The sequence below is a fragment of the Hyalella azteca genome, unplaced genomic scaffold, assembly GCF_000764305.2.
Source record: "Hyalella azteca isolate HAZT.00-mixed unplaced genomic scaffold, Hazt_2.0.2 contig3122, whole genome shotgun sequence".
NCBI classification, from domain to species: domain Eukaryota; kingdom Metazoa; phylum Arthropoda; class Malacostraca; order Amphipoda; family Hyalellidae; genus Hyalella; species Hyalella azteca.
In genome coordinates this window covers 481,381-498,558 of record NW_025933375.1, presented here as the reverse complement: position 1 = coordinate 498,558, position 17,178 = coordinate 481,381, and the positions used below count along the sequence as shown (strand labels likewise).

The 17,178-nt window shown below is 37.3% G+C and overlaps 1 protein-coding gene across 1 annotated transcript in view; it reads right to left on the bottom strand.

The window, feature by feature from the left end:
* Positions 1-17,178, bottom strand: part of LOC108674300 (basement membrane-specific heparan sulfate proteoglycan core protein) — a 218,311-nt gene that overhangs the window by 187,236 nt on the left and 13,897 nt on the right. The window contains exons 2-3 of the mRNA XM_047885790.1: positions 7,781-7,894; positions 2,830-2,937 (exon numbers count right to left, since the gene is read on the bottom strand). Of these exons, the coding sequence (XP_047741746.1) occupies positions 2,830-2,937; positions 7,781-7,894 (222 nt within the window). The remainder of the gene's footprint in view (positions 1-2,829; positions 2,938-7,780; positions 7,895-17,178) is intronic.

Genomic DNA, 17,178 nt, shown 5'->3' with positions numbered 1-17,178 from the left:
TTTGAAACAGATAATTTAAAACGATGAAACCTCAACGTTACTATATGATGAGAATCACAATCGGAAAAGGAATAGCTTTTCTAAAGTTATGGGGATCTCACTACAGGGAAAGTATTCAGAAATAAAAAAATCTAACAAGGAAAAGAAATCAATCTGACTTCTCCCGTTACAAAAATGACCGTTACGACGATATTGGTCATTGTACAATGAAAACGAACAATTAATCAGGTTGTAAACGTTACACAGAATAATACTACAACTCAATTGCTGTACTGCTTCTACGAATCTTGTATGAGCTGCAATCAATGTACTTGATACACCGTTGCAGAATAAATACGGGGAATTTATATCAATACGGATCGGGTTATAACAGCTGCACCACTTAACACCTTCATGATGCGTATAGAAATATAACGTGGCTTGAATCATGTTTAGACGCATACTACGTATAAATACCGACTTTATGGCCATCTAAGGCCCTTTGGAAATCAAAATATAAATAATTAACATCTTCATGATGTACATATACAAATATAACATAGCTTGAATCAAGTTCCGTCACTCAAGACGTACAACTATATATACCGCCTTTACTGCCGTCTAAGGCCAATTAGAAATCAAAATATTCATAATTAACACTTTAATGATGCGTATATATAAATATAACATGGTTTAAATCAAGTTCTGTCACTTAAGACGTACTACTACCGCCTTTATGGCCATCTAAGTCCAATTGGAAATCAAAATATAAATAATTAACAGCTTCATTACGTACAACTACCACCTTTACTGCCGTCTAAGGCCCATTAGAAATCAAAATATTAATAATTAACAGCTTCATTACGTACAACTACCGCCTTTCTGGCCATCTAAGGCCAATTAGAAATCAAAATATAACATTTATGACACGAAAACAATATTTTTCTCGCTCATACCCGTGCAGTCGAGTTCATCACTGTCACAGTCAGGGCTACCGTCGCAAAAATATTCCTGTAGCAAACACGAGCCATCTCTGCACATCTTGGACTCGCCCCGACACTCTGATCGTGTCGAGGACGCGACCAACGCAACAAACCAGGTTAAAAACGCCAGGAATTTCGTATGTGTTTGTCATTGCATGATATTATTTCATGATAATATTTTATGTGAGTTAGCAAGTTTTACAAACGATGAAGACAGCTTGCTTGCTCCACGCAGCAGCTTTAGAAGTGAGAGGCTAGACTCTTATAAAACTACTGCGAAAACTATATATATTCCAACACGGGAAAATTATAAACAGTGGCTCATGGATTGATCCGGTGAATTGCTATAGTTGACGGGTTAATAGATCAATGTTAGGCTAATGATTGAAAACCTAAAAATATCCTTCCTTCATTCAGGCGTCAAAATATTTTTACAATATTTTTTAGAAATATGATATGATATGATACATTTTAGATAATTTTTGCCTATTGTTATGAATATGAATCAAACATTCCCTAGAAATCATTCTTTTATCAGAATTATCTCAACTCCTTTGAACGAATAAGCTTAAAAATTGACCAGCCCGATTCCACTTTTTGACAAATCGATTTTTCAATCATTCGATAGTTTAAGAGGCCGTTGTGTAATAGTGAACTGACAATGGTGACTCAAGGTAGATTCAGTTCAAATGTACGTGGATTCCTTGTTTTTTTTTACAGAAACGTGCTATTTCATTACGTTCTTCTTTTATTAATTACAGTGTATATATTTAGTGGAGTCGATCATGTTACTAACCACGGCACAGGAGTTCGTCGGAGCCGTCAAGACAGTCCTTGATGCCATCACATCGCTTCCTCAGCGGCACGCATAAACCGTTTGTGCATTTAAACTCCAGCGCGTTGCACGAGTCTGAGTTTACGAATACCGTGGCTTAGAAACAAGCTTCTTAGTTCCGAAATAAAGAAGAGTCTAAAGAAGAGTCTTAGAAGAGAAAGAGTCTTAGATATACACTAGATGTTATTGAAGCTTTGGTCTCTAGTTAAACAATTGCAATGCCTCATAAATCGGAAGTTCGTGAAATTCGGGCCGAATGATAAGTTAAAAATAATCTCGAGCCCATTGGAATAAAAAATTTACACGAGAGTGTCAGATATGCATTACAGCAAACATGATATGACGCATATATTTATGATAAAAATATGTGACACATATTTATGATACATATCTGTGGCACATATATATGATACATACATGTGGCACATATTTATGATACATATATGTCTCACATATTTAACATTTATTCGTGACATTTGCATATAACAAAGACAAATTTGTTTTGATGACAGACCACGGAACAGCAAGGCATCGAAAGACCAGAACAATTCAGCAACCCGCAACCCCATATCAAAGCTGACCACTCAACCGACGTGCCAGGTAACAAAACAACCGATGCGCTGTTAACAACGCGTAAAAATTACATGGATAAATAGGCAGTTTATCAACATCTGGTTGAATTGACACAGAACCATGTTTTCTAAACATTCCATTCAATTTGTACAAATAGGTTAAATAAATATTGGACATGATGCTAAAATTCATATTAGGTTCATCTACATGTGAAAAAAATCGTATTGATTATAATATTAATTATGCAAAGTCGTTAGTTCATATTGGACCACCCAAAAACCAGCCAAGATATTAGTGTTCCAGCATTGAAATGTGTATTAGCTTACTACGCCAGGAGACAATAAACATTGTTAATTTAAATTCAAACTCATATTAAACTTGAAACATCAACCGGCAGAATCCTTCAACAAGTAGAGTGTATACAACGTGCTTATTGAGCATACGACTAGTCAAACTTACCGCAAGTGAATTCGTCGGATCCATCATCGCAGTCATCAAATCCATCGCAGTGTTTGTCGCCGTCGATACACATACCGCTGATGCATTCGAAGTTCGTGGGCTGACATCCTATAACATTAATAATAATAATAGCGGTCTCAGCGTTTATTAGGCCGTAGGCCTGTCGCCGATTCTTAACATCGCAGAACATTCACAGCATTTTGAGGTCTCGAACACGCAACTCACTGCTACAATTCTGCTGTGCTTAACCGCCCGGCCTCCTTGCCGATTCTGACCAGAAACTGGCGCACAGAGCTGGGATCGAACCCGCGCCTCTCTGCGCCAATCTTGGTACTCTGAACTTTAACCACTGGGCCACCCTGTAACATTGGCTAACATTGTAATACACACCGTTAGAAAAATTACCGTTAACGGTATTACCGGCGTTTCAGTGGCCGGTCGGCACGTGAAAAGAAACACCGAGTTGCCGTTCTTATTGTTAATTTAACACTAGAAATCCGTAAAACATCTGCTAAAAACTGAGAAACAGTTTATTTTCAAGGGACGACCGGCCACTATATAGAACGCCAATGGGACCGTTTTTTCGCCGTTTTTTCTAACAGTGCACACCGTCATCACCGCTATTATCCTCATAGTAATGAGTGCAAAAAATGTAGCATGCAGCAATCAATGTGACTATTATGCACTGGGTAAAACATTTTTTCGGGAATGACATGATGAAATTAATGTACCAACAAATAGTTGATTTCAAGCAAAATTCTTGTATGTTGATTCAAATTTTAGTGCTCTGAGTATTTTTTTGGTCATAATTAAAGAGAAATAATTGAGATAATGTAATCACAAACGGGTCGAGAAATTAGATTGACATTGTTACACAGTTAGAAAAAACGGTGAAAAAACGGTCCCACTGGCATTCTAGTGGCCGGTCGCCACGTGAAAATAAACTGTTTCGCCGTTTTTATCAGATGTTTTACTGATTTCTAGTGTTAAATTAGAATAAAAACGGCCACGCGGTGTTTCTTTTCACGTGCCGACCGGCCACTGAAACGCCGGTAATACCGTTAACGGTAATTTTTCTAACAGTGTATCAAAGGTAAACCAATAAAGAATACATAGGTAAATTCATTTTTTTATTCAGACTCCATAATTAATTTTGAATAAGAGAAGACAGCATTCAAAGCACTAAACAACCAGTTGCCGACTCAACATAAATCCGAATACCATAAATAAAACCAAGTAGATGCTCTTAAATGGTAAAGGCGATTTTATAGTTAAAAAAACAGACTCTCAATGTTCCAGATACAAAATTTGTGATATCCAGGATTTGTAAGCTTTAACGGCGCATTTAAAGAGCATTTAATTATGAGGTCGGAAAGGAAAATCATTTTCAATGCGAGTTCATATTGGGTAATGAAACATCAATATTTTTTTCAGTGATATTTCTAAGAAAATATTAAACCCCTGAACAGGATCAAATGGAACATCCAAATCGAAGTTAATCTTTAACTACGAGTACATCGGTTTAATTTGAGGTATTCTCAGTATGTGAGCGGCCAGGATGCGTGTGGTGGCGTCAGGGGGCATTTTCGGTATAGAAGCGACACAAGTTCGTCGAAGAGATGCATTTGACATAAATATGTATATATGTTTCGAGGAAGAGACGCGTTTGATGTAAAATATATTGTGAAGATACATCATGGGAAATGTGCAGAAATAATTCAGCAGGCAAAACGAAACATCAAGATCTTAGAATAAAAATAAAATGGACGTTAAAATATGTCAAAACAAACAACTCTCAAAGGGACGGTCACCATAACAATAAAAACTAGGAATAAAAAGCATTGGTAGAAACAAGGGAAGCTATTCTATTTGTCATTCATTGCAGGTGATGCAGAGCGGAAAAACTTAGGATAAAAGTGATTCATACAAACAAACATTAATTTATTCTTTGTGCCTGAAAAGGCCTTGCTCTTAAGAACTCCTACCCTAACAAAATTTAGAGTCGCCCCAGCTTCTGGTAATCCAAATCAGAAGCTGGCGCGTCTGTAAATTTTCACTGGGAAGAACTCCGACCCTAACAAAATTTAGAGTCGCCCCAGCTTCTGGTAATGCAAATCAGAAGCTGCCGCGTCTGTAAATTTTCACTGGGTTACTTTGCAGAGAAGCCTAATGATGCACGTTCAAAATAACACGTAATGCACAAATTATATGCAAACTCCTGAAATTTTTCCGTCGCCTTGGGTCTTAAGATCTGTCCTCACAAGTGATGAAACTTAGACCAAAGTGTTGCGGAAAATCAGAACCGGACTTTTCACAGCCAGTCACCGTTCTTTCATCAGCCAATGAAACAGAATGTTTATGAATGTATCGACGAATGTTTGTATGACCTCTGAGTTCAACGTAAAAGTACATCAAAGATTCAATTTCCATCCACTATCATTAGTAGCAGGCTTAAAACTTCATAAAAAAACCACTATCAATTATAGTTTCCTAAACTGAGTGTAAAGCTTCTTCATTCTATACAGTAAACGAAAACAAATTATTAGAAGATAGGAATGACGAGGAGCCAATTTATGCCTAGCAAATTACGGACCAGGCAATAAGTCCAGCAGCTATCTCAATCAATCGTCAGTTATGGAAAGATTGGGTTCCAAAGGCCGGATCCCTTGAGAATCAAGTCACGAAGAGTATAAGAATCGGCAACAGGCCATGGGCCTATTTCTTCAGTGCCGACACTTCTATTCTATTCTATTTAATCTAAGCAGATGAGCCAAGAGCCATAGCCATGAGACAAAGAGTGCCCCTGTTGAACGAGTCTAGGAAGCCCATAGAAGAATATGCCCGATAAAATAAACAAGTCAAGGTACGAGAACACATCTCTGGCACCATCATCAACACCATAGCATTCGGTTGTGTTTGACGCTCGACTATGCAGGTGGTCGAGTCTTTAAAGTTGCAACATTCGGGAAAAAGATTTGATGCTTTAGTATTGATTTGCGAAGTTTTATTCCGTATTGATTTGAGAAGTTATATTCCGTATTGATTTGCGAAGTTATTTTCCGTATTGATTTGCGAAGTTTTATTCCGTATTGATTTGCGAAGTTATATTCCGTATTGATTTGCGAAGTTATATTCCGTATTGATTTGCGAAGTTATATTTGGGGTTTTGATGTGCGTAGTTATATTTGGGTATTGATTTGAGAAGTTATATTCCGTATTGATTTGCGAAGTTATATTCAGTATTCATTTGCGAAGTTATATTCTGTATTGATTTGCGAAGTTATATTTGGGGCGCTTTTCTGGCATAATTAACCTATATTATTATGTTCTTTTCAAGCCTAAATTGAACCTCATCACTTCCCTCGGTGAACATGAAGCAGACTGAAAAATGAGCAGAGGAAATTCCAGTAGAACAAGAATCGAAGAAAAGTGGAAATAAAGAAACCTCAACCTTGACGGTAGCTAAGTCCCCAAAAACAGATAAATAAATGCCAAGTCATCACAAACAATTCATGAATCATAAGAATTTAAAGCCATTAAAAGACTTTAAGCCATCAAAAGAGCGGTCACAGAGTGTAGCAGCGTAACAAGCACGCATTTATTTCTTCCGAAACTTTACATTAAGTAGCCAAAATATCAAAACAGAACATCACTGCGCCAATCAGAAAACCGTTTTTACGAATTGGTTCAAATCCTAATTAGTGTGGAAAATGCTGAAATGTGGACGACGAAATGCCTTCCCATGTGTTGGAAAACAGACGAGCGTGAGAAAGTTCAAGCCTATTGGACCAGTTCGTCAAAAACTATGCGACAACGTAGCCAATACAATTCATTCCGACCATATATCAACGATAAAAAACAATGAAGGAGCGTCAATTGAAAGACGAAAATTGTAAAAAAATGTTTCAATGGTTGATCCACTTACCCTTTAATTTATCAAAGAATCAAAAGAAATGATTGAAATAAAGTATATACATTTGAGGAAAAGCAATGAATATGGATGGTACTTACATTGTAAAAATCATCTATTCAGAGAGAACTCAGAGAAGTCAGGTACCTACCTACGAGAATTTTTCTTTCGGAACTCATAAACAACAATAGTCAGAATCAGAATCAATTAAAGCCAGAATCTCACTGAAGGTTCTTCACTTGTTGGATGCAAATTTAGAATAGAATATATAAGGCTGGCATTCGATCTGAAAATAATCCGACGCGTGTATCAGATCTACACCAAGTAATTGCTTTGATCAATTGAGAATAAAAAAAATTCGTGCACTTTCCTTATGTTCGTTTGCTTTTTGTTGTTTGGTAATTGATTAACAATATTAAATGCACAATCAATTAATTTTGAGCAACTCTCATTTTCTTTTCTCACGGCTGATGATTATTAGATCTTATAAATTATTAATATATACTAGTCTCATTATTCGCTATTAGATCACTCTACTAATGACAGTTGAGCTTACGAGCGTAGCTGACAGTACGATTTTTGTAGAACTTTGATTGTATATTTTCCAGCCGATGTACCACCGAAAACGAAAGCATTCAGATGGAATCAATTACGTAATTCGATAAACAAATACCTATTCAATGTTGGAATTAACGTGAATATGCCTACATGCCGATTAAAGGCATGGAAGCGCTACTTCCCGGAACAGTAGAACTTGAGAACACCCACACCCAGTGAAAATTTACAGACGCGGCAGCTTCTGATTTGGATTACCAGAAGCTTGGGCGACTCTAAATTTTGTTAGGGTAGGAGTTCTCCCCAGTGAAAATGTACAGACGCGGCAGCTTCTGATTTGGATTACCAGAAGCTGGGGCGACTCTAAATTTTGTTAGGGTAGAATGTCTCTACGATGTACTCGTAAAATAAGACTAGTAATTACAATTAAAGAAGCAAGCGTATTGAGATATGCAAGCCAAAACGTGACTTAAAAGCGGTACTCACGGCAGTTGTTCTCGTCCTCGCCCCCCAGGCAGTCAGGAAAGGTGTCGCATCGCTGGAAGTTCTCGATGCAGGAGCCATCGTTGCACTTGAACTGGTCCATTCTGCATTCCGCGACTGCTCGGGAGAGAATGCACTGTTAGAAAAATTACCGTTAACGGTATTACCGGCGTTTCAGTGGCCGGTCGGCACGTGAAAAGAAACACCGAGTCGCCGTTTTTTCTAATTTAACACTAGAAATTCGTAAAACATCTGATAAAAACGGCGAAACAGTTTATTTTCACGGGGCGACCGGCCACTACAACGCCAGTGGGACCGTTTTTTCACAGTATGCAACAGTGTGCAAGCTGATTAAATGGAGGTAGAGAATAAGAAATATTTTTAAAAGCGCACATAATAAATATAATTCGACTAGTGGTATATTGAATGAATGACGATTGCCTTGAAAATAAGGTTGCGTGCCCTAATTTCATATCGACTATATAACTAAAAAGACACTTTTAATCAACGAAACTATGAAAAAAAGACCGTTGGGAAAAATTTTCAACCAGGCTTCTTGGAGCTTATAATTAGAAGCAGAACGGGCTCGTCTTAATAAGAAAGAGCTGCGGCTCTCTAATAAAGGATAGCTAATCTAAAAAGTGTACAAAAACGATCACTCGAGTTTCCACTGTACTTATGGTGTTGCGCCACATTTTCCTAAATACCATCTTAATTAACCCTCTACCGCCTGACAAGAGTAACCGGAGCAATATTGTCACGCGCCTACTTCCCAAAAAGGATGCGTTCTAGTGAGCGCAAAATGACTTGCACTGATGGTTGCCGCCACGTACAATTTTAAAATGTTCTATGTTGCGTACAAACGTCCTCAGGTTGCTACACTCAATAGTTTACGTATAATTGTATGTTCCAAGAGAGTGACATAGGGTGGTAGAGGGTTAAGGTCTTAATTTTTTGTGCACAACCCTCGCTGCGTTATTCTTTCAAGTTTATGGCGCATGCGTTTTTCACCTTACGAACGCTTTGGCAGGCCCGTCAAACTTAGTTTCAGTTACTCCGTAACGAATTATGTGCTAATGCTAAACTTTTGCTCGAGCTGCGCCGTAAATTCTTATTAAAATTCTAGTGCGGTTACTTTGATTGGCAAGTTATGTTTAAATGTTCGACTCTAAACATTAACTGTTCAACCTAACCTGGAATGTCAAGGTGTTCAAACGTTCAAACATGTTGTTGCGCATGTGAAATTTGGACCAGTGGCGACCTTTGAACTTTGTAACTCTCGCGGTTTTCTATTACATCTGATGTGGCAGCGCACTGACGATCGTATGGAAACCTGCCTATTGCCATTAAACAGAATTTCTAGAAGCACCTTGTACGTGCACATATTTTGATTAAATAAAGTGAGCTTTACTCTGGAATTAATGCAATATTGAAAGTAAAATATTCACAGCAATGTTCTAGTGTCACCGTACGTGTTTTTAGCTTTGCGCATTTACTCACTCAGTACATTTTCTTTCAAACATCAAGTCTCGGCTCCCATCAAACAGATCTGGGCGCTGTTTTTTTCCAATTTTAGATTACCTCGATGGAAGTTACCGCTACCTGAACAGCTGAAGATATCAAATTAAATCTGATCGAACTACTTTCATTGTCGTCACTGACTTCAATCCTTGTTTGAATCAATGTGAAATAATTTTTTGACGAAGATAGCTGTCTGCGCAGGGAGAAATTCCCTACAATCTCAGAAATGAATGACTTCATGGGACCAATTGTTATATTAGACGGTTAGCAAAAAGCCTGAATATTTTAGAGATTAGCTTTTGCCCTCTGTATATAACTTTCTAATATAATTTTTTATATAATATCTTATTCAAGTCTGTCAAAGATTGTCATCACTTGACTCGAAAAAAATGATTTATTTCATCTTATGCAATATTAAAACTGAAATGTGTGTATGAGTTAAGCTTTTAAAGTAAGATAAAAAATATAACTCAGTACTCACTGCAGTGAGTGCCGTTTAGCGCATTTTCTCGTCGACGAAAACGTGAAGTCACGGACGGACAAACAGACGGACAAACAGACGGACAGACAGACAGAAAGAGAAACAGACAGACGGACGAACGGACAGACGGACGGAAAAACAGACGGACAGACGGACGGACTGACGGACATGGCGAGCACAATAGTGCATTTTTCCATAAATGTGCTAAAAAGACACGAGTTTTGCCAGCATACGTAGGTTGCCACTCGAGTGCCTTTACACTGCCATGCAGCAGCGGGTGATCGTTTTGCTGCCTAGAAATTTTATTGCCGAGCCAGGCCAGCTGTCAATGCGGCGCATTGAAGCACCCGCGCTTCGCGTTCAAGCCTCGTTGACTTCACTTAGTAAAAGTTAGCGGGCATGATGCCCATTGACACAGTGAACGCTGGTTAGTGTCAACCTTGAGCCTCAGTTGAGAAAATTCCCTGATATGATGAAACTGAAATTGAAAAGCGTGTAATATTGAGTGTCGATTTTAGTGTTTTCGAGTATAATTTTCAGTTAGCGGATTCGCAATATATTTTCGCGGGGCTTATGTGGACGAATAATGGATATGAAGTTCCAGAAAAAGACAGTTTATTTGCATGGTTTAAAATATTTGCTGTTAATTATGTCAACGAAATACATGCTGCATTCGCCAGAAAAAAAGGTTACCTGCGACCAATTTCGCACTTCATTCCAATACCGCGTTCAACGGGGTAAATTATATCTATTTTTCATTCATCAAAAAATTCTATAATTGAAAGTAAATCGTTTTCTCCTTTTTTAACTGAAAACTTGATTAATGAAGCAAGTATTGTAAGAGAGTTCAGCAGAAACGAAATAAAATAGAAATTTAGGCAAAAACATGCCCCAAAACAAAATTTATACTTTCCCTGCATTCTATTTGCATTAAAAAAAAGACATCTAATTGCCTACAGAACATACACTATTTAATAATAAAATAAAAAACATCAATGCTAAATCAGTGAATCGATAAAAAAATAATTTTTCGACATTCTAGAACTTCCGGTGACAACAACACGCAGGAGAGCGTGCATGCAGTCGCATAAAATGGGCAAATTTTCCGTATGTGTATACTGAGCTAGGTTATTTCTACAATTTAAAAGTAACGCTGATAATATAATGAACACAAAAATTTTAACCGGCTGATTGTAGAACAAAAGCCCCGAGCACAAAAAGTTTGACCAACTAGGAACATAGAATAGCAAACGTAAGTGATTAATAGCTGAAGGTTTATCATGTTACACAGGCTAACATGAGGCTAGAGTAGCGCGCGTAACTCTATAGTTCACAACACTTCGGCACATACCGGTACTTGTATATAAGGTACAGCAGTAGCTACGTAAATATCTAGTTTCGTAAAAATGAGACAAAATCTTTTAAACGTCGAGACTTGGAAAGCTGGTTTTTTGCCTAACGTTAGATAAAAGTACGCCATAATTTAGATATCTTGAACGGACATGAGCAGTGATCGTAACGATCAAGTCGAACTTATAGACCGAATGCATCGTACTTTGTGTAAACCTTCCGTAAAAAGCGGACGCAAGATTCGCCCGTCGACCTTATCTATTTATTTACAACTTCCTTCTGTGGCAACAATGCAGTACAAATGCTAACTCTTGAAAGCATGTGTTTTGTAGGACACATGTTGCATAAAACGAAAGAAAATCGAGTGTTTAATACGGCTTATGCTGAATGAATTGAAAGATATAAATTTGTTGTATGTGACATATCCTGAATTATATGAAAGATATACATGTGAACGATATGGCATTTGATGAATTGCTGCCCAGTGGCCAGCTAGTGTAAGATCTTTGGAGAAGTCAATGGTGTCAGCTACTAGTGGACGTGAATTTGTTATTAACAAGAAAAAGATTTAACGAGTGGCCAGAGATGACCAACATCCAATCACCGACAAATGCACAAGTCCAATAGCTGCCGAGGAGAGGCAGATGTAATCGGTTGATCAGAGTGTCAGCGAGCAGACCATTCATTGCAGTGCTAGCCCACCCGCTCCAGCAATCGCCCATTAATATGATTCCACAAATAGCTAACTTGGATAAAATAAATCGCACAAGATAGACCTAAACAAAAAATTTAATTTATAAGGGGTTATCTTATATCTTATCATATAGGCAGCTAACATGGAAGAATGTTATCCAATCAAATCTGAAGATAATTTGAAGATCTTGCATTAATTATATATACACTGTAATTTTAAATAATTCATATACTCGCATAGGAGGTACATAACAATGTGCCATATATAATAAAAAAAATACTCCAAAAATAGTCACGATGAAGTCTCAATACTGAGACGGGACAAATCAATGCGGTTGTTTCCAAACAAAATTTGATGTTGACACTAAATGATATGGCGTTGTAGATGTTGTCTATTGTATACCTGTTAGGTACTTTCAACGTATTTATGCGTGTACACATATAATATGAGGACAACTTCTCTAGGAATATTCAGGCTAAGCAATGAAAAAGCGGTTGAATGATTCATCAGTCACCACATTTTCTGATATCAACATCGGCCGCGAATAAAATTTAAAAAATTGCATGCATGCAAACTGAAAGTCTTCGCGTGCATCTATGAATTCCTCAAGAAGTGAGTGTATAAAATCCAGACACTTCTCATAGGACGACTTATTTTCTTATCTTCATTTTAGCCTCGAAGAAGTGTATCGACCGGCAGACGCTTGCATTCCAGTATACATCTATGGCGAGCAATTATAAATACACGGGTGTTGAGCTTTGCATTCTTAATAAAGCACGAACTGCCACCAGTACTTGAACCGACAAGCAGCAGTCTTGAGCAATTATATAGAAATGACAGTAAGAAGGAATGAAAATTTAAATTAAAAAATAAAATTAGGCGTTTCAATAATTTTGTTATATTAAACTACAATAATCGTCTGATAATTCGGTTGTAAATTTGAACTATACGTATGCCGAAAGGGAGACTACATGCATCAACACACTCTGACCATATGTTACTTATTGTTTTAATGTATAAGATATAAATAGTCAAGGTATATCGTTCAAGTTCTTTTGGTAAACAAACTTCAACTTGACAATTGACTTCAGCATCATTCAGGCAATAACTAAATTAAGGAATTAACTAAACCGGCAAAGTTACCGCTAGCCAGGTGCGAGATGAGCAAGTTGATTGCCTTGGTGCTGGCAACATTCCTGGTCCATGGCATCTGAGCAAGCAATGAAGCGATGCACGGCATCCTTGCAGCGGCGTCTCAGCAAGCAATAAAGCGATGCACGGCATCCTTGTAGCAGCGTCTCAGCAAGCAATAAAGCGATGCACGGCATCCTTGCAGCAGCGTCTCAGCAAGCAATAAAGCGATGCATGGCATCCTTGCAGCGGCGTCTCAGCAAGCAATAAAGCGAAGCATGGCATCCGTACGACTCTCCTCAGTCAACTATAATTATGGCACACCGCATATTCAGATAATAATATATAATAAAATTCGAGAATCACAAACATATTTTGGAAATTCACACAAACCTCCAAAATTTTTACATGTGGTGTTAACAAATACTCAAGCAGTCGTAAATCCTTAACTATATATAATTTTTTGGAAAAATTACTCATAGTGAGTGTGGAAGTAAATGTTACGGTCATAATTCCACTTCTAGCCTCATCGAAAGATGATGGTCAAGCAGAGTACAAATGAGTTAGGAACATTTCACTGTGGATTCAGTGTCTAACATGAGAAATACGGTAATTATAAAAAAATATATGTTGCAAGATGAAAAATTGAATTGATAGCAAATTAAAATTTTATTACTACAGTTTTTATTGATTGAATTCTTTGAATCTTTAACGATACTATTTGAAACTAAAACTCACTGGTAACTTATAACACAATTTGAAGAATTGAATGGTTTAAAATTTGATTCACGCATAATATATAATACATATATAATAGAAACTAAGAAGTATAACGAGCTAAATAGATCCTGCAATATAGCAACCCAGGAGATGCCATATCGAATTTTAAGTGCGGCAATAGAGCACGTAAACCGTGGCCGCTAAAATAAGTAAATAATGCCTAAAGCTGAGCCTAATGCATTGTCCTTGCCAAGATAATGACACACATAAATAAGCTTTGCAGGTGAAATCAGGGCGCACATGAAATCAGGGCGCGTCAAACACACAGCGGTGGATGATGTATAGCTAGAGTATAACGGAGAGATTCATCGGGTCCATTCAGTTTTGATCCACTTCAAAGTAATCGTTAATTAGGCATAAACATATTCAGAGCAGATGCAAGCTACGATTTAATTGATTGCATTGGAAATATGTACTTAAAAACCTTTGATAAAACCTCGCTTTAATCAATATTATTGCTAATCGGTGTTCCCTATAGAAGTTCGAATAAAAATATCAGAATTTACACCTAAAATCAGTGGTTACGCAATTTTGTTCGTAATATAGCAGCTCTTTCATAGTCTAATTTTCCCTACTATATAACAACACTAACGACACTAACAACACTAAACAACACTAACAACACTAAACAACACTAACAACACTAACAACACTACAATTTTTCCGATACGAAGATTCAGTGAGTGCCTTCTATTTACAGCGGCGCATCAGCCGCTCGAGCGCTGCCTTCGGCGCCTGACCCAAATAAAAATTAAGAGTGGAGCACCTATGTTTTTAAGATGGCTATAGGCGGACGCCATAGGTGGAGCAGCTATGATTTATTTAGTGAATTAAGGGTGGCGTGCACCAAATTTACCACACTTATAACCTGCCTATGGCCCCCCTACCCGTAAAGCTCTTTATTTTCGGCAGATCTGGCCACCCACCGTTACGCCACCTATAATCTACTATCGCCACCTATTATCATCGGTGCTCCACCCTTAATTTTTATTTGGGGAGTCACGCACGCGGCGGCCAAATCCTCAAGTGGGACAGTGACACAAGCACTTAATTTACATGTGACATCTTAATGTTCAACTTTTCCAACTCGGTGCCGTGAAAGAGAACAATTATAATAAACATTTATTATAACAGATTTAAAAATGTATTATAATTCGATAAATCCTTTGGCGACAACAGCGTTTTAGCGACAACAGTGACACAAGCACTTAATTTACATGTGACATCTTAATGTTCAACTTTTCTAACTCGGTTTCGAGAGAGTTAGGAACAAATTATAATAAAAAATTATTATAACAGATTTATAAATGTATTATAATTCGATAAATCCTTTAGCGACATAGCGACAACAATGACAACAACACTTAACTTACATGTGACATCTTAATGTTAAACTTTTACAACTCGGTGCCGTGAAAGTTAAGAACAATTATAATAAAAATTTATTATTACAGATTTATAAATGTATTATAATTCGGAAAATCCTTTAGCAACAACAGCGACACAAGCACTTAATTTACATGTGACATCTAAATGTTCAACTTTTTCAACTCGGTCCCGAGAGAGTTAAGAACAAATTATAATAAAAATTTATTATAACTGATTTTAAAATTTATTATAATTCGATAAATCCTTTGGCGCCAACAGCACATTAGCGACAACAATGACAACAGCACTTAATTTACATGTGACATCTTAATGTTCAACTTTTACAACTCGGTTGCGAGAGCGTTAAGAACAAATTAAAATAAAAATTTATTATAACAGATTTAAAAATGTATTATAATTCGGAAAATCCTTTAGCGACAATGACAACAGCACTATATTTACATGTGGCATCTTAATCTTAAACTTTTCCAACTCGGTTCAGAGAGATTTAAGAACAGATGATAAAATTTATTTAAATGCAGATGATAAAATTGATTTAAAATTTAAAATAATCCTGTAAATTTCAAAATGTATAATAATCCGGATAATCTTTTGGCGTGTAGGATTCAACGAGCATTTCATTATGGCAATATTATTTCGTTTTCAACACGGAGGGAGGGAAGTTTTAACAGTAATACTTTCGGGTCATGAAGTCGTTTTATTTATTATTCCAGTCATAATAGAGGCATAGGAAATTTTAATTTAAGCTGGATAATTAACATGAATTTCGCTGTGGTAATTCTGACATGTGGCTGCGCATTCAGTAAATGCGGACAAAATATTCCTGGCAAATCAATACATGAAGACGTTGCATTCAGTAAATGCGGACGATATATTCCCGGCATATCAATACATGAAGACGTTGCATTAAGTAAATGCGCACGTTATTTTCCCGGCATACCAATGCATGAAGACGTTGCATTTAGTAAATGCGGACAATATATTCCCGGCATATCAATACGTACATGAAGACGTTGCATTTAGTAAATGCGCACGTTATTTTCCCGGCATATATCAATACATGAAGACGAAGCATTTAGTAAATGCGGACGTCATATTCCCGGCATATCAATACATGAAGACGTTGCATTAAGTAAATGCGCACGTTATTTTCCCGGCATACCAATGCATGAAGACGTAGCATTTAGTAAATGCGGACGTCATATTCCCGGCATCTGCATTTCGTTGTAATTTATTGCTTTAATCGCTAATTCTACAGATCAATTTTAATAACATTTAACAATTTTATGCGGACAATTATATATGCATTCAAGCAGATGATGAGGACAGGCGGTCTATATATACCGCAACTGCCGACGTGGCTCCCCTAACAAAATAGGGGAGGCTCCTAGTCGCCCCAGCTTCTGGTAATCCAAATCAGAAGCTGCCGCGTCTGTAAATTTTCACTGGGAAGAACTCCTACCCTAACAAAATTTAGAGTCGCCCCAGCTTCTGGTAATCCAAATCAGAAGCTGCCGCGTCTGTATAAATTTTCATTGGGTGCAGGTATATAAAACGCACTGCCAGTCGTCAGCCTCGCTGACGTCCACGTGACAGCAAACGAAATGCGAGACGCCGAAAGGCGACGCTCGTATGTTGCTTGCGTGATGAACTCTGCGTTAAGAGTGCTGCATGAGTTGCTTACTTGCTGAGATTTCACTGGAAGAGTTTTCATTATCTAACATAAATTTACCGAGTAAATTCATTGAAATTTGGAGTAAAATCCGAAAAAAAGCAACTGTTCAGTAGTATAAACTATAAATTAATGGGATCACGATTTAAACTCAAGGAGAAAGTTTCGCAACCTCAGCGATGAAATTCTTTTAAACAAAGAACAGCTTAGGGTTTTTAAAAAGTAGTGTCCAGTGATTTGAAAGGCGATAAAGTTATATATTAAAAATAAATTTTCGGCATAAAAAGTTGGATAAAGAGTTCAAGATTCTCACCGCCAAGACGTTAGCAAACTACCGACGCAAATACCTGCGCTGTGTGCACAGCTCAAAATAAATTCTATTA